The sequence below is a fragment of the Fukomys damarensis genome, unplaced genomic scaffold (assembly GCF_012274545.1).
Source record: "Fukomys damarensis isolate Sample0158 unplaced genomic scaffold, DMR_v1.0_HiC HiC_scaffold_30, whole genome shotgun sequence".
Classification (NCBI taxonomy): Eukaryota; Metazoa; Chordata; class Mammalia; order Rodentia; family Bathyergidae; genus Fukomys; species Fukomys damarensis.
Genome location: NW_022900942.1, coordinates 48,073,783 through 48,092,739, shown reverse-complemented (window position 1 = coordinate 48,092,739; position 18,957 = coordinate 48,073,783). Strand labels below are relative to the sequence as shown.

The 18,957-nt window shown below is 40.1% G+C and overlaps 2 protein-coding genes across 2 annotated transcripts in view; one reads left to right on the top strand and one right to left on the bottom strand.

Annotated features, from left to right (window-relative positions):
* LOC104871972 overlaps nt 1-18,957 on the top strand; it is a 42,168-nt gene that overhangs the window by 8,031 nt on the left and 15,180 nt on the right. Inside the window, exons 5-7 of the mRNA XM_033757406.1 lie at nt 3,948-4,102; nt 5,979-6,306; nt 11,205-11,571. Coding sequence (XP_033613297.1) covers nt 3,948-4,102; nt 5,979-6,306; nt 11,205-11,571 — 850 coding nt within the window. The remainder of the gene's footprint in view (nt 1-3,947; nt 4,103-5,978; nt 6,307-11,204; nt 11,572-18,957) is intronic.
* Zscan30 (zinc finger and SCAN domain containing 30) overlaps nt 1,292-18,957 on the bottom strand; it is a 19,975-nt gene continuing 2,309 nt past the window's right edge. Inside the window, exons 2-5 of the mRNA XM_033757553.1 lie at nt 12,420-12,511; nt 5,958-6,558; nt 5,548-5,686; nt 1,292-4,100 (exon numbers count right to left, since the gene is read on the bottom strand). Coding sequence (XP_033613444.1) covers nt 3,166-4,100; nt 5,548-5,686; nt 5,958-6,365 — 1,482 coding nt within the window. The 5' untranslated portion in view covers nt 6,366-6,558; nt 12,420-12,511 and the 3' untranslated portion in view covers nt 1,292-3,165. The remainder of the gene's footprint in view (nt 4,101-5,547; nt 5,687-5,957; nt 6,559-12,419; nt 12,512-18,957) is intronic.

Below are 18,957 nucleotides of genomic sequence, written 5' to 3'. Positions count from 1 at the left end.
TTCAGAAGTGATCATGAATGTACAGTCGTAAAAGCTGTTAAAACTGGTGTTGATTAATGCTGACAGAAGTGAAGCATTCATGATATATCATTAAAACTACTTCAAGATAATCTGTACCATATGATCCATGCAAAATATATATTTATGCATTAAAAGTACTGGAAATACACAATCTGAAGGTGCTATACTGGTTATCTCTGGATGGGAGGTGTAAGTGATTTAATGTTCTGTTGTGCTTATATGTATTCTAAAGAAGGCTGGAAGTGTAAGTCAGTGGTAGAGTGCATACTTAACATGTTAACCCCCAGCACCCCCAAAAAACATTACTTTTTGAGAAAAAAATAAATGGAAACCTAGGATAGTTTGGAAGATATTAAAACAAAACAAAACTTGCTTTCTGTAGCATCTCTATTCCTTCCAAGTCTCAGTTTGTTGGGGGCTGAGGATTTAGCTTAGTGGTTCCAGTGTCTGCCTTGCAAGCATAAGGACCCAAGTTGGATCCCCAGTACCAAAAACAAAACAACAACAACAAAAAAAACCACCCCAAGTTTCTTGTTAGCACACTTAACTCTGATCCTCAATTGCATTAACGTTCCCCCTCCCCACTGATGATTGAACGCATGGCTTTAGGCATGCTAGCTAGGCAGGCGGCGCTTCACTGAGCTACATCCCAGTTTCATTATTGATGAAACAATGGTAGACCTGCCCATCTCAAATATAGTATTTAAAAAGTCCTCTGCAGATTATAAGTCCCTGTGCAAATAAAAATTACATGCCTAAAGATTTATGTTTGAGAAAAGCAATACCCTTCGTGTTCAAGTCCTTTGGTCATTCATGCTTTCCCATGAATTTTGCAGCTGTAAGCAAGTTACCTTGCAAGTCTGGAGGCTTATGTGAAAGGAGCTGAACAAGATGGTCTTTTTTGGTCAAAAATTTAACATTGTATATTTTTATTGTCTTGAGAGGACTGGAAGTTTAAAGCAGATCTGATTGGTCTCTAAGCTTTTGTTTCTTTCCCTTTTTATTCATTAAGTTTATTGGTACATTTTAGGTGTACAATATGGCATTCATCATTGGGAATTTGTACCTCTAAGCTTCTGTTTTTATTGAGGTCTTGCTGAGGGAGAAGGATGTCATGGCAGTCTTCCAGGCCAGTGATCCTACTCGGCAGTTAGTGCAAACAATCCTCCCATCAAAGGAAAGAGAATCCTAATTGTAGTGGACATGGAATGTGTATATGTCTGAAGAGACTTTTCTTATTCTCATGATTTCTCCACAACTCAACCCCAAATGTTCATTTTGTGAGGCGGGTCAATTGCATTCCTAGAGATTGACTGTCATAGTTTCCTTATATTTTTTGGCCCAGGGAATAAGAAGAAAAAATTTTTTTTCTGACTTCCCACACCCCTTTCTTGACCCCTGTCCTCTCTCCACACTTGTTGTGTTCCCTATTTGTGAATGAATAATTCCAAAAGAAAACTTTTAAAACTTGTTTTATTATATCTTACTTTCTGATATTGACCAGTTGGAGTGTTTATTCAACATAAATGTTAAAATTGGTTACCAAAAATTACTTGTTAGCCAAGATTTTTACCAAAAATACTAGGATTAAAGGAAAAAATACTAATAGGAAATACTCCAAAATGTTAACTGTTCTATGGATTTTGGGATTGTGGGTGCTTATACTTTCTATATTACTGGCATTCACAATTAGGCAATAACATTAAAGCATCCCTTTAAATAAATTTAGGATTGATTTTGTTTGGTGGTAATTTGCACAACCTTTGGACACAAAGACTCCTCAGTATCCCCCCTATTACCCATAATAGCTATGGTGAGCAAGTTTTCAAACATTACGCTTTACAGGAATTGTCTTCAGGAATCTGTTATTTAAAACTGCCAAAATAAAAATTAGCAGGGAAGTATAGTTTTGAGGAATATGAGGGATTAGTCCCAACAAATGTTTATTGCCCTCAAGTGGCTTATAAGTGAACCCGGTGCTGAGAGAAAAAGGCAGGAATGGGGAATAGTGGGGCCTGGGAAGGGAGAATTCCCGTTACTGTATTCCTGCAATTTTCCCATTTTCTGAGCCCCAGGGTGATGAGACACAAATGCCCCATCTCCCACTCTCCCTCCAGCCTCCTAAGTACTTTTTCCTTGACGTACATATATGCCAATTCCAGAAAATGCAGCAGAGTCTTCTACCCCATTAATTCTAAGAATGTGGAAGCCTCACAGCTCACTTGTGATTATAAATCTTGTGATTATAAAAAGGAAGAGAAACCAACACATGGCTTCTGAACCAGAGTCAGAATTCATTCCTGTTGGAGTAGAATCCTGACAGGGATGTTTCCAGATCTCTCTTGTCTTTATGCCATGTATGTTTTATAACCTTTGTCTCTTTTCCTGTGCCTTTCACCTGTCTAATTTTCTTAACTCGATGTCATCACATCTGGGAAATCTTTAGTGACTCATAGGCCAGGTAAGATGCTCCTGCCATGTACTTCAACGAAAGTCTGGATTTATCCTAGCAAAACACTTAATGCACTTTACTGTGATTAGTCATTTAATAAATAGCTATATCCCTTAAGTTTTGGGGGGTTTTGGGCAGTTTTTTGTTTGTCTGTATTTGGTACTGGGGATTGAACTCAGGATCTTGCACTGGTAAGCCTTAAATTTTAACTAAAGGCTGATAGAAGGGCAGTGGCTAAACAGAGCAGGTACTCAACACACAGGATCAGAATCAACTTCAGCAGGAAGCTCAAAGCTGTAGGAAGAATTTCTAGGGCAGAATGAACCACCATTCCTTGGATAATACTAACAGCCTTAGATGCCATTAAACTGATCAAGAGCATAATTCAACATTTCACATACCATATAATTCAATTTAGCACATGGCTCCACCTCAAAATGCACAAATGCCCTGGCTGGGCAAAGATCCTTGCCATATTATAAGGAGCTCTTTCAGTGTGAGGTCCTCATCCTGAAATCAGTTCTAGGAAATACCCACCATTCTTCCATTCAACAATCCTACATTGTGGTATGGATCTCCTCTTACAGCACTGAACTGGGCTGGAAAAACAAACTGCTCAACAGAAACTTCTGAGTCTTTACCTTAAAGTGAATTCCTTGTATTTCACAGTTGCACAACTCTTACCCACAGTGTTAGATTCTGGTGTGTGTTCTCTGATGCTGCATAAGGCCTGACCTATGCCTAAATGTTTTTCTACATTCACTACATTCATAAGGCTTTTCCCCAGTGTGTATTCTCTGGTGTTGAGTGAGGGCTGAGCTCTGATTAAAGGATTTTCCACATTCATTACATTCATAAGGCTTCTCTCCAGTGTGAATTCTTTGATGTTCAATAAGGATAGAGCTCCTCCCAAAAGCCTTGCCACATTCAATACATTCATATGCTTTATCTCCAGTATGAATTTTCTTATGCTGAATAAGGGCTGAACTCCGGCTGAAGGCTTTCCCACATTCACCACACTCATATGGTTTTTCTCCAGTGTGAATTCTCCGATGCCTAATGAGCTCTGAGCTGCCCCTGAAAGCTTTTCCACATTCACAACATTCATAGGGTTTTTCACCACTGTGAATTCTCTGATGTCTAACAAGATCTGAGCTCAAGCTAAAAGCTTTGCCACATTCTGTACAGGCATAAGGTCTCTCTCCAGTATGAATTCTCTGATGTCTAATCAGCTTTGAGCTCTGGCAAAAGGCTTTTCCACAGTCAAAGCATTCATAGAGCTTCTCCCCTGCATGAATTTTCTGTCTTGTAATTTCATGCGAGTTCAGATTGAGATGTCCTTCACTCCCATTGCATTCAAAGATGCTCTTGTCTGTGGAGGTTTTCTTGGTGAAGGTTGCCAGACTGACAGGTGTTTCCTGGGAAGAGAGCTGATTCATTGTGTTCTGTCCAATACTTCCCCTCTGCTTCTCAGCGTTGTCCAGACCTCCCAAAGCTTCAAATACCTGTCCTGAAGCAGTTTTTCCAGGAAGCCTTCCTGGGGATATCAGAGCTGCTGATGCTACACGTTCAATAATTTCTTGCTTTACTGCCAACACTTTGTCACCCACCATCTTGTCATCTAAAACTGTAAACAGAAAATGCCAAATGTCATTTAGTCCCCATGTTAGAAGAAAGAAAAGTACTGTTGTAGAATATAAACCAAATAAAGTAGGCATTTATCTACTAGGAGAAAAATTCTTAGAACTAGCTTCTCAATGTAGAATACAAATCAGTAGCCTTGGGTAGTGAGAGGTAGCCCTCTCAAAGAGAAGACAATAAATGATAGCCAGTATTGGAGGGGAGTAATGGCGAACCAGGAAAAACACTAGGTAACAAATAGCATCAGTGAGAAACTGGGAAGGACAACTCTGGATTATAGGAGAAGAGAATAAGCAGGGTGAAAATACCCAAAGTCTTGCATCTCTACCAAAGAAGGAGAGCAGAAGATATAATTTGGGGGGTTAGTACTGGGTAGGAGTAGGTAGACAGGAACTAAAAAAGCAGGAAGGCAATTGCATTTTGGAAAATTCCAAGGGGATCAAATAAATATAAGCAATAGAATAAGACACATAGAACAATATAACTTACAGAATTTAAAATACGTCTTCAAAGTCTGTAAGTAACTACATGAAGTCAAATTATGAAACTGAGCTAGGTATGGTAGTGCATGCTTGAGTCCCAGCTTCTCAGGATGCTGAGGCAGAATGATGATTCACAAGTTTGAGGCCAGGCTAAATAACTTAGTGTTGGGAGCATTTCTACATAAACTTGGAGGGAAATCTTTTCATAATGAAAGTATGAGTATAGCTGTCTTAGGCCCAATGTTGTCTTGCCCATGAGCCAGCTATGGCATGTGAAAACATAACTCTGTCCTGCCTCAGGTCACAGCTGAGGTCTCAATGGTCTGTGATGCTGTGGTGCTCAAAGGCAAGATTACATCACTGAAGTCATCCTGGTTCCTAGAGAACCCAGCAGTAACACAAAGGAGAAAGGTTTCACCTGGGGAGGGACAGAGTGCTTCTCAGCTTAATTCATCCACTTACTGTCCTGGGAATGCTCTACTTTTCACCATCATCAGCATGAGATTTGCACCAACATAGGATCCCCACTCCCCTAAGTCACCTGATACTCCCTCCAATTATTGTGTGTACTCAATAAATGCTGGCTAGTACGGAGAGTCTTGGTCTTTGCCCACTCTGAGGCACTGACTTCCCAGCCCCTCTGATACTTTGAAATTACACAAGTCTCTATTGTCTTTTTTTCTTTAGGCCTCAACATTCCCCTTTCTAGGCAGTTGAAGAATATCAGCCTCCAATAGTGAGACTCTACCTCAAAGTAAAACTAAAAACCAAAAAGAGTGTAACTCAGCAGTAAGACACTTGCCTAGAATGTGTGAGGCCATGGGTTCGATATCCAGTGTCACACACAAAAAAGTATGAAACCAGAGAAAAACTTTGACCTTAGATGTATAAATCAGAAAAGCATGCAGAATCAGTTCCATCCTTGACCCTAAATGGTTTGGGGCTCCTTACCTTTCTCATGGAACACCTGAGGTTCCTGAGTCTCACTCTTGCACTGGTTCACTAAAGGCTGTGATAAGCTGCTCAGAGATGTCAGTGCTCCCATGGGTGTCATTTCTTTCCAGATCATTTTTTGGCCATCAGCTGTATCCTAGGAGTAATCAAGCACTAACACCGTGAATCTGAGGCTACACAAGATGCAAATGCCTAGAGCAGCGGGGTAGGACAGGAGGAAATCAGAAACTTATTTAGATTATTACAGAGAAACAACAGCACTAAAACCCCTTGTAACTTGAACCAATAAGTAAATAATACATCAAAAGACAAAAGTTGATTAATTCCCTGAGAGCCTAGTTAGCGCCACTCATAATGGCATTAAATTACAATAGATCAAACAACAAATAAAAACACCTATTTCTTACCTGTTGCTTTGTTTCATCAAGTTCTTTCTCCAGCTGCTCCAGGAGAGTCACAGCTTCCTCTCCATTCTCTGGCCGGTGCCTGTGCACCCAGGCCTGCAGCTCCTCCGGCAGGATGGCCAGGAACTGCTCCAACACCAGCAGCTCCAGGATCTGCTCCTTGGTGTGCACCTCTGGCCTCAGCCACCCATAGCAAAGCTCTTGGAGTTGTCTCAGAGCCTTCCGGGGTCCAGCAGAATCAGAGTAACTAAACTGCCTGAACCTCTGGCGGAAGACCTCCTGACTCTGGAGGTTTCCCTGAAGGACAAAGTCCTGACCCCAAACATAATTCTCTTCTTCAACCTTCACAACTGTAAGTCCTTCTTGTTCTTTTGGAGCATAGTAGGCCAAGGCTGTGGCCTCTCCTGACATTCTGGGCAGAAAGAGTTGAAAAGCCTGCCCAGCTTTTGGGAATTGGTGAAGCCTTGTATCTGAGGAGTTCCTTCTGAATTCCGCTCTTCAGGATGTCCCTGAGGCCAACAGTGCTCATGTTACATAGATGCTTGGAATGTAAATACAAGTTTTTGAATGCCAGGTACCGGGGAACATAGCACTGTAAAGAAAACTGACAAGAAGACAACTTCCATATAAATGATCTATCTTAGACGATTCAAGATTTTTTGAAACAAAATTTTAGAATAGTTGAAATCAATTCAACCTGTAGTAATAATGTTAGGGACACTAGGGATAAGAAATAGTACTCTATAAGGACAATCACAATTATGCTCCTTCAGCAAATGAGGCTACTGAGAATCATAAGATAATCAGAGCCACACAGGAAGTGAGCAGCACAACTGGGTTCTGCAGGTGAAATACTTAGTTCTTGCTAGTATAGAATGGATTCTCCTCAAAAAAAGGGAACACATACTTAATAAACATTTACTATAGGCCAGGCAGCTTACAAATTCTACTTTAGTGGGGTTGACAATAACAGTGCAGTATTATCATGCCCATGTTTAACAGATGAAGAAATTGAGCTTCTTGAAAGTTTATAATTTGTCCAAGGCCCCAAACTGATCAAAGACATGAACCTAGGATTTCTCAAGCTCCTTTTCTTAAGCTCCTTTTATTGCAGAATGGATTAATTATGCCAAGGACAATCTTGGCTGTTGCTGCAAATTTGGAATGATGGTGAAATGTTTAGGAAGGGAAGCCCAAAGTGGGGCTGCAGTAAGTCCCCCAAGTCCTTCTGATGTGTAGCCAGGTTAAGAATCCTGCTCTAGAGCCTAGAATGTAGTTAAGGATTAGTGCAAGAAGAGGCTCCTGTAGAGGAAGAGCCAGCCCATCGAGAGTCTGGAATGGGGCAGGGGATTCCTACGGCCACAGGAATGTCTGGAGGAAGAGTGATGTGGAAAACATGGAAAGTCTGACGCAACCATTTGGTCAGCCTGAGCTGTGGGAGCCAAAATAAATAAACAGACTTGACAGGACACTGGGGTACACTAGAAAGGGTTTGGAAGAGCAAAGAGTGAAAGACTCCAGTTTCTGGCTGTCCCTGATGATTGGAGGGTGCTGGTGTCCTTTACTCAGCTATTCATTAAGGAAATTAAAGCTGAGACGCTTACAAAGCAGCATTTCCTAAACTGTGCTTTGCCAAACAGTAAAAGATGCTTTCTATATTCCACACAGAACTTGCTAAGTTTCTTCTTAATATTTTAGTATAACAAAAATACTAAATACATGTCTTTAGTTTTTTTCTTCAGTATTGGAGACTAAACCTAGGAAGCACTGAACTATGTGCCCAGCCCTATTTAGTTATTTTGAGACAGGGTCTCACTAAGGCTGGCCTCAAACTTGCAATCTTTCTGGCACAGCATCCCAAGTAGCTCTTTAGGTCTTATTATATAAAACTGGGATTTAAGAGATGGAGAAATGATGACTTGTCAGATCTGTGCATGGATATGCAGACAGCTTTTACCAGGGCTGCACCACATTGATGTGGATCCTTCACTTAGTGATCACTAATGTGTTATGTCTCACCTTTTAATTCCTATATCTGTGATATTATTCAATTTTTATTATAGATAATATGCCTTACCAACTTGTCCTTCATGGGTGTGTGGCCAAGGGAAGTTTATAACCATAAAAGAATCATCTTCGCTCATTCCTCACCTCCTTCACAAGTCCACTCACCAGAGTTCCATAAGTTCAGCCATTAATTTCCCTATTTTAACACTCTACTTTCCTCCTAACCTACCTTACCTCACCTTGTTACCATCCACCAGATCTGTTTACACAGTTGTTCACTCTCACCACAACTCCTGAATTTCTTAAACTCAACAATTCATGATTCCTCCCACCTCAAACCTGCTTTCTTTCAGGTACTTCCCTCTCAGAGAGGAGTATCCATCTGAGTGTAGGTCAGAAACCTGAAGGAATCCCTAACATCCTTTCTTCTACCTCCTTCCTTTATTTAATGCAAATTAAGTTCTACTGTTTTATTTCCAATCTCTAAAATCTGCCCTTCTTCCTCTCTATCATCACCAGCTTTATCCCTGCAGCCATCTAATCTCACACTACACAAAAAGTCACCAACTGGCTTCCCCACATGCACTCAGTCCCCATCAATCTGTTATCTATGTTGTAGCCAGTGATCTTTTCCAAATTGTAAATCTGATCATGTTCTTCTGACCAGTATTTTTGTTTTGTTTTTGGCGACTTAAAAAGAATATTCTCTCACAGTCATGTTTACTGACGGGGCCAGCTGTTGGTTTCAACTTTTGATCCTTGATGTGGTTGTAATCTGTTGTCGGCCAGTCTGGAGACACTTCATGGTTCTGTCGGCCTGGGTATCCATGGTTCATTACTAGTAACTGACTAGTAACTGAATCCAGCTGATGGCAGGAAGCTCAGCTGGGGCTACAGATAGGAACGCCTACACGTGTTCTCTCCATAGGCCTCTGACCAGTTTTTGAAAAGCAAAAACAAAAACATTTTAGCCAAGGTGATGCTCTCTCTGATTGCACTCATTTCATTCACCGGGAAATGCCCTCCAGCCTATTCAGAATCTCCTAGCTGTGGACCCAACACCTGTATTTGTAATACATTCTGCAAATGATTCTGAAGTTCAGTCAGGGTTGAGAATGCTGGATCAGTCAAGGAGTCATCAGAAACAAGATTAAAGAGAATTGTGTTTCTTTTCCTCAAAGTGTTTCTCTCACATTGTCAGTGACTTTTGGGGACTATTTGGCTAATACTTGTTTTATCCATGACTGCAATGTCTTGAGCTACAATATACCAGTGTTATTTGCTCACTGTTGTATCTCCCATCACTTGATCTAATATATGATACATAGTACATTCTATATATAAGAATGGATAGAATCATAGTCAAAGAATTTCAAAGAGGTAGTGATCAACACAATATTGTCAAATTGCTAATGTGGACTAAAAAGGTCCCCACAGCATTTTATACTACAGGGAAGTGACCTAGTTCACAGAAAGAGCACCAGCTTTGGACTCAGGTAACCCGAGTTGGAATCACCATGCAGTCTCTTACTAGATGTGGGACATTAGTCACTAATGAAGCTCTCTGAGATCCCATTTCCCCTCCTAAAAATGGAGCTAATAATGTAATGCTGCAGTTGTAGATTTTGGAAATAACATAAAACATCAGAATAGCGCTGTTTGGTATATTAAACATGTCTTTATTCCAAGGCTTTGACATCTGGGTCCTTAATGACACTGGATGTCACTCCCAAGGCTAGTCAATTCCTAGAGATGGTAAACAACTCACCTGTGAGCATACCTTTCAAATGGAAACCAACAGACCCTGAGCCCACACCACTGCTACCTTCCCTATCAGGTTCTCACACTCAGGACAGTCCTGTCCTAGTCACTTCAGGACCAGGTACCAAATGACTAGGGACAACTTCAGTGCCTCAGAGTCCACTGAAAGTTTTCAAACTAGCCAAACGAAACTTGTTTATCCTGCCTTGATTGTTCCCTTCACACAGAAATCACAGAAGAACCTCTTGATCACTCTCCCCTCCTTATGCCTCCTGACTATTCCTTGACACTTCCCTGCCAAGAAATGTTCCCTTCTCTTGAAAACTGACAGTAAGAAACTATCTTTTCAACAGCAATCATCTCCTGATCTGTTCTCATAACACCTAAATAATAACAAAATCTACACTTTAAAACAACTGGGCCAGAGTAAATACTCAAGGCACACCAGACATGAGGCAAGGTAAGGGCAAATTCCACATCACAAGCCATGGGTTATGGAATAGACTTTAATGGGGAAATTTACCAGCCAGTAAAAGAAAGCACAAGTCCCTCGATTCTTCCATCACGCCATAAAGGAAATCTGGAGAGGTGCTCCGATGTCTAAGAGGAGAGCTCCCACAGCCTTCTTGTGTTCAAATTTGAGAACATAGCCAATGGAGGTATAAACCGACTGCTTTGGATCAGATGCCTAGATTTAGCTGTCATTTGTTTATGAAGTAGTCTAGGAAACCAGCTATCCATACCTGTGGGATGTGGAGCTGGAAAGGTGGGAAGCCCTGAGCTTGGGTACGGCCCCTCACCCTGAGGGAAGGCAAATCCCTGGTCCTGTTTGTCCCAGCAACCCAGAGGAAACCTCCAGAGCACTGCTGGACAATCTTGCTTGCAGAGGCACGTATCTTTGTAAGAGAAAACATCAACTGGGCCTTTACTGCACACTCCAGTACCTGCTTTAAGAGCTGTTAATTCACTTTATCTTCACATCATTCTATGGCTTAAATTCAACTGTTGAACAGAAAAAAACACATGCAGTTTGTCCCAGGGAGTACTGCCTGTAAGTGAAGGAGTCTGGACTATTCTTAGGTTAAATGGTCTGACGCCAAGGTCCATACTCTTGGATGCCTACTCTGCTATAATGCCATTTCACACCTTAACTCCCAACCAAACCAAAGTGCGTTTAGATGAGGGACTGCGTTTTTTCACACATTTCTTGAATAATATTTAATGAGGGCCGATCTGTGCAGACACTGTGCTAGCTATTAAGCAAAGAGTTATGAAGATACTATCCTCGCCATTACAATACTTAAAAGTAATGGGAAGCACGCATTAAGTAAAAAGCACACATAATTACCTAACTCAGTTGTGTTTTTAAAAGTACAAAACGAAAGTGCTCTCGAAGTGCCTGATTAAAGATCTCGCCCAAACTGGAGAAGCCAAGACGGATGGCTGAGCCCTGACCCAAGGCTGCAGTCGCCCGGCAAACAGGCGGGGCCGGGGACGCTACAGGAGTCGATGGAGCGAAGGGCCGGTGGGGGAGCGCTGAAAGGAAGGTCGGGCGGACCAGCGGCCGACAGGTACCCTGGTGCCAGGCCAGGCGCACCGCTGGTACAGCCACAGGCTTCACCCGTGGTGGAAGCGGGCGAGGGCGGCCGAATCGGAAGGTTTATGAAGGATCTGGAACAGCGATGCCCCAACCGCCCACTCACCCTTCCCTGGGATACGAGCCCAGACCCTACAGAACTAGCAGGGAGGCCTTCCGCTGCGCGCACCGGAAGTGGGGTGGACGCGCCCCTCTAGGAAAACCGGAAGACTGCAGCTCTGTGGCCGGCGCGAGGGGTCCTGCAAAGAGGAGGTGACTTTAAACACAGAGCCGGATGTTACGTTTCTTTCAGTCCCTGACAGTACTATCAGGTCAGTGACTGGAAGGGAATACTGTACCAGGTTTTCAAGGTATGTTCTATACCTGCATATCCAAAGTGGAAGCCATTAGCCACGTGAAGCTATTAATCACTTAACTATGGTTGATGAAACAGAAACTGAGGAAATAAGTTTTTCATTTTATTGAACTTGAATTAAGTTACACAAAGTGCTGCATGTGATTAGAAGCTACCACACTGGGAAGTGTAATAATAACTCACTGAGTAAAACAGATAAACATAACTTTGTTTTTGTTTCGTTTTTGTACTGGGTGTCGAACTCAGGACCTTGCACTTTCGAGGCAGGCGTGGTGCCAGTGAGCTAAATCCCCAGCCCTTAAACAGATTTTTAATGAAGTTTATCAAATTAAAAATTTCCAAAAAAAGACTAAAATTATCTTCTACTTTAATGAAGTAGATCAGATAAGAAATGTCAAAATGACTTCCATTTTTAAAATGCATACGGTTTATACACAGAACATTACCCATCTGTTCATTCCTTTGAAGGAGCTAGCAACCCTGTTTTGTTTTGTTTTGAGAGGAGGTCTCACTGTGTAGTTCAGGCTGGCCTTTTACTCACTATATAGCCCAGGCTGGCCTCAGTGTTTCTCCTCCCTCAGCTTCTCAAATACTGAGATTACAGGATTGTATCACCACACCCAGCAGCAACACATTTCTTAATCTATAAATTCCACCACTATTTAATGAACAGATGAATACAAATATTGTTTCATGAACAGATTAATACAAATATCTGTCCGGGAAAGGAGACAGTGATACATACCTAGGATAATGTCTTTAACTTTGATCTTCAGTGCTGTGCTGTAGTGCTGTGGTTGTGATTTCTATAGAGCCTATGGAATGCTAGTCACAAAGCTAGGAATTTAAGAATCACAAAAACTATGGTAAGACTACAGGCCACTCAGTATTGTTTGCCAGTCATACTATTTTCTAGCCGGCTCAAACTTTGGACAAAGACTACTTAAAAGCATTTCCACTCTCTTCAAATCTTCAATTCCTCTCTCTACCCCTCATTTTTAAATGACTGTATAACATCTTTTTCCCTAGTGAATGTAAACTTTTGGTTTATAACAATCTCAGATGGCCACTAAACTATCTGAGCCTGCTCCCAATGTCCCCTACCACTCTTTGATAGACTAGAAGAAGGGTTCCTCCTATCTCAAAGGCCTATTCCTCCAACTGTGCCCTGGGTCCCATTCCCTTCACCAGCTACTCTATCAATCGTACACCATCAATTGTTCATTTTCTTCCTGTGTTGTCTATTCTTGCTCCTGGATTCTTCCTACCATGTTTCACATATTACATATTTTTATCTTAAATATTATCAAGCACCAGCCAACCAAAACTTCATCTCTAAACTCTACTATCACTTTTCTTTTCTCTTCTTCAGCTAAAGAAGTATCTATGATTAATTCTCCACTTCCAGACACCCCATTTTATTTTATTCTCATACTACTTCAATGTGGACTCTGTCCCACACTCTACTTAAAACTTTTCCCCCTTGTATAAATGACTTCTCTTTTGCTAAATCCAGGCTTTTAATAGCCCTGAATCAGTGATGTCAACATCGCATTCCTCTGGGTAGCTTCTAATCTCTCAGGGGATCACTACTCCCTTTGTGCCTCCCTTTCTTGTCTACCATTCTGGTAGAATATGGAAAGGGATTTTGTTCCTGAATCCCGTAACTTGCCCTCATTCATCTGTACAGGATATATATAGCAAATGCTCAGTGGGAAGGAAAATACCTGGGCAAAAAACAAACATGCCAGAGGTGAGCTCTAGAAAAGGCTGGAACAGAGAAGTCAATTTAGTTCTGAGGCTAAAAGGAGCCCGTATCAGTATAATCCTTAAAGTCTAGATTTCTTTTAAATGACCAAGGTGATTTAGGCTTTCTCTATTGGATTCAAAATTCCTCTAGCCTTTCTCTAATGCCTTGCTCTAAGAACACATTTTTAAGGTATTTGATACAATGGCACTCCACTGATGTCACTAACAATCTATATTAGTTTTTCTTTTTTTGTATTACTTGCTGTGCTGCATTACCACAAATTTAATTGCTTAACACAATATGCCTCTCCTTTGCCATATAAAGAAACCTAATCAAGGAAGGGACCACCCATCACCATGGCCATATTCTGTTGGTCAGAAGCCGGTCACAGGTTCTGCTCACACTCAAGAGGAAGAGATTACACAAGTGTGACTAACTAGAGGTGACTATAAGGTATCTCCCAAACACACTTATAGCATATCCCTGTGCTTTCCATCTTCAGTGTTGTCACTCCAACCCAAGCCACCACTACCACATGATCAGACTAAGGTCAAAGGTGTTACCTTCCTACTAAAAACTTTTTAATGGTTCTTCATTGGTCATATGAGCAAATTCAACACATTTAAAATAAAATAGTCTACTTCTCTGACAACTGCCTATCTCTCTAATCACATTTCTAGCCAGAAATGCTCATTTAAGATGTTCAGGCCTTCTTATGTGGTATATTGTCTAGGGAATATACAAATTTCTTTTTCTTTTAAATTTTTATTTACATTTATTTATTTTGCAGTGCTGGAGTTAAACCAAGGGGCTTGGGCATGCTAAGCAAATGTTTGACATCCTCAGCTGTACAAATTTCTTCAGCATCAAAAAAGTGTTAAATCAAAATACTAATTTTAGGGGACATCTCCTTTATGAAAACCCAAAGTTTTCTATTTTTTTACTGCCTTATACATATTTCTGTTAAAGATGAAGTGCTCTAGGGCCGCAGATTTAGCTCAGTGGTGCCACACCTGCCTCACAATTGCAGGGTCTTAAGTTCGATCCCCAATGGCGGGGGGAGTGCCCTAGTTAAAAAAGGGGGGTGCATCTTGGTCATGTTGTGATATTCTGAATGAAGAACAGATGAATAGTATGGGTTAGTAAATGCTGCTTTTACAAATAAGTAATGCACGTATATTTGGCTTAATGTTCACAGACTGAACATACTGTTACTAGCATGTAGATGAAATAGAACATTAGCACTCCTTAGAAGTTCCCCTTGAGCCAGCTTCAAGTCCTTACCCTCTACTGACCACCAAAGGTAGCAATTTCACAGAAACTTCAATCATTTGCTATTGGTTTGGCCTTTGTACCTTATATAAATAGAATTCAATGTGTACTTGTTGAGGCTGACATGATGTGTGAAATTCATCTCTGTTACTATATGTGCAATTTCAACATAAGAATTTTCAGGAGAAACACAATTGTTTATTTATTCTATAGCAGTGATGGCGAACCTTTTAGAGCTTTCAATGATACAAACAGCCTGCTGTGGCACGAGTGCCATAGGTTCACCACCACTGCTTTATAGCAGATATGTTCCTCATTTCTGTCTAGGATCTCATCAGAAGTATCTTTACTGTTCATTATTTTTAGCAGCTTTCTGTTCAGGATGATATCTATGTATTCTCTAAGATGATAGAAGCTTTCTCCAGTGTCCTCTTCACTTTCATATGAACCCTAGCCAGAATTACCTTTTTTCAATTGTTCCCCCTACCAAGACTTGAACCCAGAACCTTCACACTGAGCTACATCCTTAGCTTTTTTACTTTTTGGGGGGAGGGATACTGGGGATTGAATTCAGGTCCTTGCACTTGCAAGGCAGGCAGCAGTACCACTGAGCTAAATCCCCGGCCCTATTTTTTATTTTTTTATTTGGATACAAGGCCTTGCTAAGTTACTAAGTTGCCAAAGCTGGGCTCAAACTTGTGATCTTCTTGCCTCAGCCTCCTAGAGTGCTGGAAGTCTAGGCACTCACTATCATGCCTGGCTCAGATTACTTTTAATGTACATACTTCTATCAGAAGTCTCTTCAAGGCAACCAGTACTTTGGCAATTAAAAGCCTCAGTACAAGCCAGGCATGATGGCGCACGCCTGTAATCCCAGCACTCGGGAAGCTGAGGCAGGAGGACCGCTATGAGTTTGAGACCAGCCTGGGCTACATAGTGAGCTCCAGGTCATTCTCAACTATATAGTGAGACCCTGTCTCTTAGAAGGACATCAGCATGGAACTACAGCCCACCGTAATTCATATTAACTTATACCTGCAAAAATCCTATTTCTAAATAAACTCACATTCACATACACAAAGTTAGGATGTGACCATATCTTTTGGAGGGCACAATGTGCTAAGTATAAACTAAGATTTGTTTAAACCACTTGATTTTCAATTACTTAAGAGTTGAAGATTTTTTCAAACTGATACCAATGTCCTCACTGAAGGGAAAAGAAATTATCTGATAAAAGGTCTTGGGGAATTTTGGTGTTTCTTGATATAAATCTGCTCACCTCTATCAAAGTAAACTTTGGGTGCTTTGATTATATCAGCCATTATTCTACTTTCAGAATCTGAGTTTAGAGCACTGCTTATGATTTTTAGAAAGTCAAAATTAACTGAACACAATGTTAATATGTCAAAGATGTCTTATTCTCCATAGTTAAAATCTCATTCAAAACAGCATCAGCCAACTTATTGATATTTATTTGAGCAAAGGAAAGTTAATTTTTATGTAGATTTACAATTTCAATGTACTTTATTTTCTGGTACCAAGGATCAAACTCAGAACGTTAGGCTTGCTTGGTAGGCACGGTGCAACTGAGCTAAATCCCCAGCCCTCAGTTTACTTTTTATCCAAAACTAAAGATTGATTTTTAGGCTGAAATTCATTCTTTGTGAAAAATCTGATGCTGTTAAGCGTGATGGTTCACACCTGTAATCCCAGCTACTCAGGGAGTCTGAAGTAGGAGGATCACAAATTGGGAACCAGCCTGGGCACCTAGTAAGTCCCTGTCTCAAAATTGTAAAAATTTTTAAAAGTGGGGGTAAGACTTGGGGTGTAGCCCAGTGGATGGGCTTTGGGGTAGGCTGAATCCCCAGAGAAAAGAAGGAAAAAAGGCAGGGAGGGAGGGAGAAAGGGAGGAGAAAAGGAAGACCCCAAAGGTGGCCTATAACTGAATCTGAAAAGAACCTCCTGGTGGGCAATAATATACTCTCAGCTTCTTTTGAGAGCCCTTTGAAAATTTCTGTATCTTCCTCGCTTATCCTCTTATCATCATTCATAACATATATTAATACTAGCTAGTTTTATGTCTCACTATATAAGCTTATGATATATAAGTACATGATATTAAAGTAAGAGTATTATTAGAAAAATGAACATCATTCATGGACCAAAAGGAGTTTTTTGTATCTTCTTCCAGGGAAAGGGTTAGTCTATTAATGGTTATATGATAGGTAATTGTGCCATTTTGGTGGAAGCATGTCTTGTTATTGTTATAATTTGGAGATTAAATATGATCTAAAGAAACATGTTTTGCATGAAATTGACAAGGGATAGACTTTATAATGTGTCAACTTGGCTAGGATGAACTTCTTTTCCTAGAATTCTTTTCTTTTGTGTTTCTGGTTTGGGTTAAACAGAAAAAAAAAATTTTTGTGAGATATATAAAGTAGAAGGGAAATGGCAGTGACTTTGTAGCTCACATGTGTTGTTGGTGACTGCTTACTTGCTGTGTTGACATAAACAGTAACTTGACCTGCAACTGCTGCACCTTCCTCTACATCCTCAAGTGTCTCTGATTCATGGACCAGATGTATTTTAGCTCCATGGTGAGTAGCTCCAGCTATTGTAGGATATCCTCACTGCCAGGGTCAAGGGCAACAGAATAGATATGGGTTTCAGTCCATTTTCATGAGGTTCACCTTGCACTGTGACTTTCAGCCTGACCTTGATTTCCGCACATTATTCCCATCTTCCTTCCTTCCTGACTGCCTTGTCAACATCAAACTCCAGCATCAGATTCAGACACAGAGCATTGTAAGACTGCCTGACCAATTCCTATATTCATGTAAGCCTATTTTCCATAATAAGTATTTATGTATGTACACAATTTACTACAAGTTATGCTTCTCGGGTTGAATATGACTGATAAAGGGACAAAGAGGGCCAGGGATTTAGCTCAGTGGTACTGCCACCTGCCTCGCAAGTGCAAGGACCCAAGTACCCAATAAATCCCCAGTACCAATAAATAAATAAAGGGAATAAAGAAGGCTATTTCATGATGAAAATGGTTAATCAAGAGGAGTAGCAATCCTAAATACTTATGAAAATAAAAACAGAGCTTCAAAATACATGAAATAAAAATACTGACAGAACTGCAACGAGAAAGAGATAGATCTACAATTATAGTCAGAGAATTTAGTACTCTTTTCTCAATAGTTAGTAGAGAAAATAGACTGGAAATCAGCAAGATACAGTAGGTTTAAATTAAACTGTCTACCAAATAACTGACAATAATCAAATGCTCTACCCAAAAGAACAGAACATATTTTCAAATGCACATGGAGCATTTTTAAAGAGATATATTCTAGGACATTAACAAGCCTTGACAGATTTAAAAGAATTCAACTGATACAAAAGATGTTCTCTGACCACAATGGAATTAAATTAAAAATTAATATTAGAAAAAATCTGGAGAATCCTCAAAGTTAGAAAATAAAACACTTTTAAATCCATGGATCAAAGGAGAAAATTAAAGAGAAATTGTAAAGTATTTTGGATTTGAAAATAAATATAAAACATAAAATGTATGGGATGTTGCTAGGCAGTAGGGAGTAATTTATAATACTAGATGTATGTAGTAGAAAATAAGAACTATCTCAAATCAGTGAACTTGCCTTCTACTTTAAATAAGTAGGGAGAAAAAAGGGCAAGTTAAACTTAAAGCAAGGAAATAAAAGGAAAATATTAAAGATACTGTGAAAATCAAAGAAATGAAAAACAGATAAATCAGTTTTTTAAAAAATCAATTTAAAAAAATTTTAAAACAAAAAGCTGCTTCTGAGAAAAAAATAATAAACTTCAGTGGTCTTTCCACAGAAAAAGGGGAGAAGATACAAATAGCAAGAATGAGAGAGGTGACATTGCTGCAGATTAACATACAAAAAGGACAAGGGAATATTATGAACAATTTTATTCCAATAAATTTGACAATTTATATAAAACTAATTATTTGAATGATCCAAAACATAAAGTTTACTCCAGAAATTGAATCTGTAATTAAGAACTTTCTCACACTCCAAACTCCAAACCCAAGCCAGGCATGGTGGTACACGCCTATAAACCCAGCACTCGGGTGGCTGAGACAGGAGGATTGCTGTGAGTTCGAGACCAGCCTGGGCTACATAGTGAGTTCCAGGTCAGTCTCAACTACATGGTGAGACCCTGTCTCAAAAAACCAAAAAAAAAAAAAAAAAAAAAAAAAAAAAAA